This window comes from Lucilia cuprina, unplaced genomic scaffold (assembly GCF_022045245.1).
Source record: "Lucilia cuprina isolate Lc7/37 unplaced genomic scaffold, ASM2204524v1 Scaffold_4288, whole genome shotgun sequence".
Classification (NCBI taxonomy): Eukaryota; Metazoa; Arthropoda; class Insecta; order Diptera; family Calliphoridae; genus Lucilia; species Lucilia cuprina.
Window position 1 is genome coordinate 1 of NW_025809231.1, and position 2,249 is coordinate 2,249.

General features: G+C 32.8%; 1 protein-coding gene across 1 annotated transcript; it reads right to left on the bottom strand.

Annotated features, from left to right (window-relative positions):
• Nucleotides 1-363: 363 nt before the first annotated feature.
• On the bottom strand, nucleotides 364-1,937 carry LOC111686822 (importin subunit alpha). The gene is made up of 4 exons (XM_023449204.2): nucleotides 1,734-1,937; nucleotides 1,403-1,487; nucleotides 1,021-1,334; nucleotides 364-958 (listed from the first exon to the last, which is right to left on the bottom strand). Exons 2-4 carry the CDS (start codon nucleotides 1,460-1,462, stop codon nucleotides 364-366), a joined length of 969 nt encoding a protein of 322 aa, XP_023304972.2. The 5' UTR covers nucleotides 1,463-1,487; nucleotides 1,734-1,937.
• Between the last annotated feature and the right edge of the window lie 312 nt (nucleotides 1,938-2,249).

The following is a 2,249-nucleotide window of genomic DNA, read 5'->3' on the forward strand; positions in this document are numbered from 1 at the left end:
ACTGAACTAGAACTGAACTAGAACTGAACTAGAACTGAACTAGAACTGAACTAGAACTGAACTAGAACTAAACTAGAACTGAATTAGAACTTAACTAGAACTGAAATAAAACCTAACTAGAACTGCAATAGACTTGAACTAGAACTCAACTAGAACTGAACTAAAACTGACAGAAAAATTAATTAGAAATGATATGAAGTTGACCTGCAACTAAAATTTAACTTATATAAACTGAGCTAGATGTAAACTTGAACTGATCTAAAGCCAATTTTAAGCTGATCTGGAAATGATGAAAACAATATTTTAAAAAATCCAATTAAAAAAAGAAGACAATTAATTTTTAATTACAAACACAATAATACTTTATAAATAGCGACTATGACTCACCTGTTGATCTGTACCAGTAACAATATTACCAACACTACGCAAAGCCGGAACAATAATGGCCGGTTCATTGGTGCCCAAAAGCGCAACCAAACGTGGTACAGCACCCGTATCAACAACAGCCTGTATCTTTTGATTCTCATCATCGGTAACGTAAGACAAAGCCCAACAAGCATCAGCCAATACTTGAATATCTGTACCACACAATAGTTGTGATAAAACGGGCAGTAAACGTTTAATTTCATCAAAGGGTGGCGAAGGATTCTTATTACGACACAAATTCGACATTAACCAAACAATGTTGCGTAAAAATGACAATGGGGTGCTATCGTTACACAAACACAATATACCATCAATAACATTGTGTTGTATGACAATATCACGAGCAGCAGCACCATCACCAGCAATATTACCCAAAGCCCAGACAGCCTGTTCGGCTAAATTAATGTTTTTCGATTGTAGCAAAGCAATAAAGTGGGGCACAGCATTATTCTCAATAACACAACGTGTTTGTTCCGAAGTACCGGAGGCAATGTTGGTTAATGCCCAGGCAGCTTCAAATTGAAGCATAGCGCTAAATAAAAGGAATATTAAAAAGTAATTTTAATTCAAAAATTTAATCATTCGAAGACTTACTTTTCAAAATTCTGTAAGAATCTTATACAAATAGGCACAATACCATGACCAATCATTAGATCTATGGGTGGATTACGTTCACGAGACAACATTTTACGGGCCGCCTGCATGCCAGTGAATTGTCTCTCTGGATCCGTGCTGTGCATAGCAGCAACTATTTCATCTACAGTCATTTGTACCGGAGACTGGCCATTGGACTCTTTGAGAGGTGAAGTTACTTCTTCCTCATTGATGTTGCGTCTTTTGAACATTTGATCCTCTTTTTTCGATTTACGCAATTCCACTGTAACCTCATGGCGACGCAAACGAGATTCCTTTATGAAAGGAGTAAAAGATAATTATAAATTTTTTTGTTTATTTTAAAAAATAATTATCAACTTACATTGGAATTTATAGTGTTGCTTTTGTAAGCACCTTGTCGGGTAGCATCCATTCTACTCATTTTGTATTAATTTGAAGAAATTTTTCTGAAAAGTTCAAAAGTATAAAATCCAATTATAAAACCTAACCTCAAATTTTTAACCAAAAAGGAAAATGGTCTCCTTTTAAACGCAGAAAAAACAATTAAAGGATGACAAAGACACGAACAAAGAAAACGTGTTTTGTAACAAAATATTAACTAAAATGCATGTATTTTTAAGAAATATTTAAGAAATACTTGTTTTATAAAAAAATGTTAAAACATTTATTAAACCCACTAAGAAAGCACTTACATTTCGGTATTAAAATAAAGGCAAAATATATTTTAAAAATTTACAGTTTTTATGCTCAACACTTTATTTAAGATTTCTTTTAATTATTCTAATTTAATACACTTTTTCTTTAAGATTTTCTGCGAGATAATAAAATTTTAACTTTTTGCTTCACAATTCCTGCGTGTAGCGCGATCTTGTGCAAAATACCGTTTAAAAATTTGAATTGTTCTTTGCTTTTATTGTTGCTTTGTTTCTGCCATTTCGTTGCAAACCTGTTGTTGTTGTTTTGTTTGTGGATAAAACGAATATGGATAGACAAATAGATGAATAAACAAAAAAGGCGGGCTTAGCTGAGTTGTATTTTCGCTATTGTGAATGATCACATGTTGTGGTTCTAAGGAAGCCTAGAGGTATGTTAAGGTTTTTAGTGAATAGTGCCAACACTAGATAAATGGTAAAACAGTGCTCTTTGGAAATATGATGTGGAATAATTTAATCCAATGATAACTAACTCACTATTTAACTAACTAACTA

Bases quoted from the DNA above. Each gene is read 5' to 3' on its own strand.
- LOC111686822 (XM_023449204.2), bottom strand. From the start codon at position 1,462: ATGAGTAGAATGGATGCTACCCGACAAGGTGCTTACAAAAGCAACACT. The intron at 1,335-1,402 runs GTAAGTTGATAA...CCTTTCATAAAG, and splicing joins GCAACACTATAAATTCCAAT to GAATCTCGTTTGCGTCGCCA. The intron at 959-1,020 runs GTAAGTCTTCGA...CCTTTTATTTAG, and splicing joins TTCTTACAGAATTTTGAAAA to CGCTATGCTTCAATTTGAAG.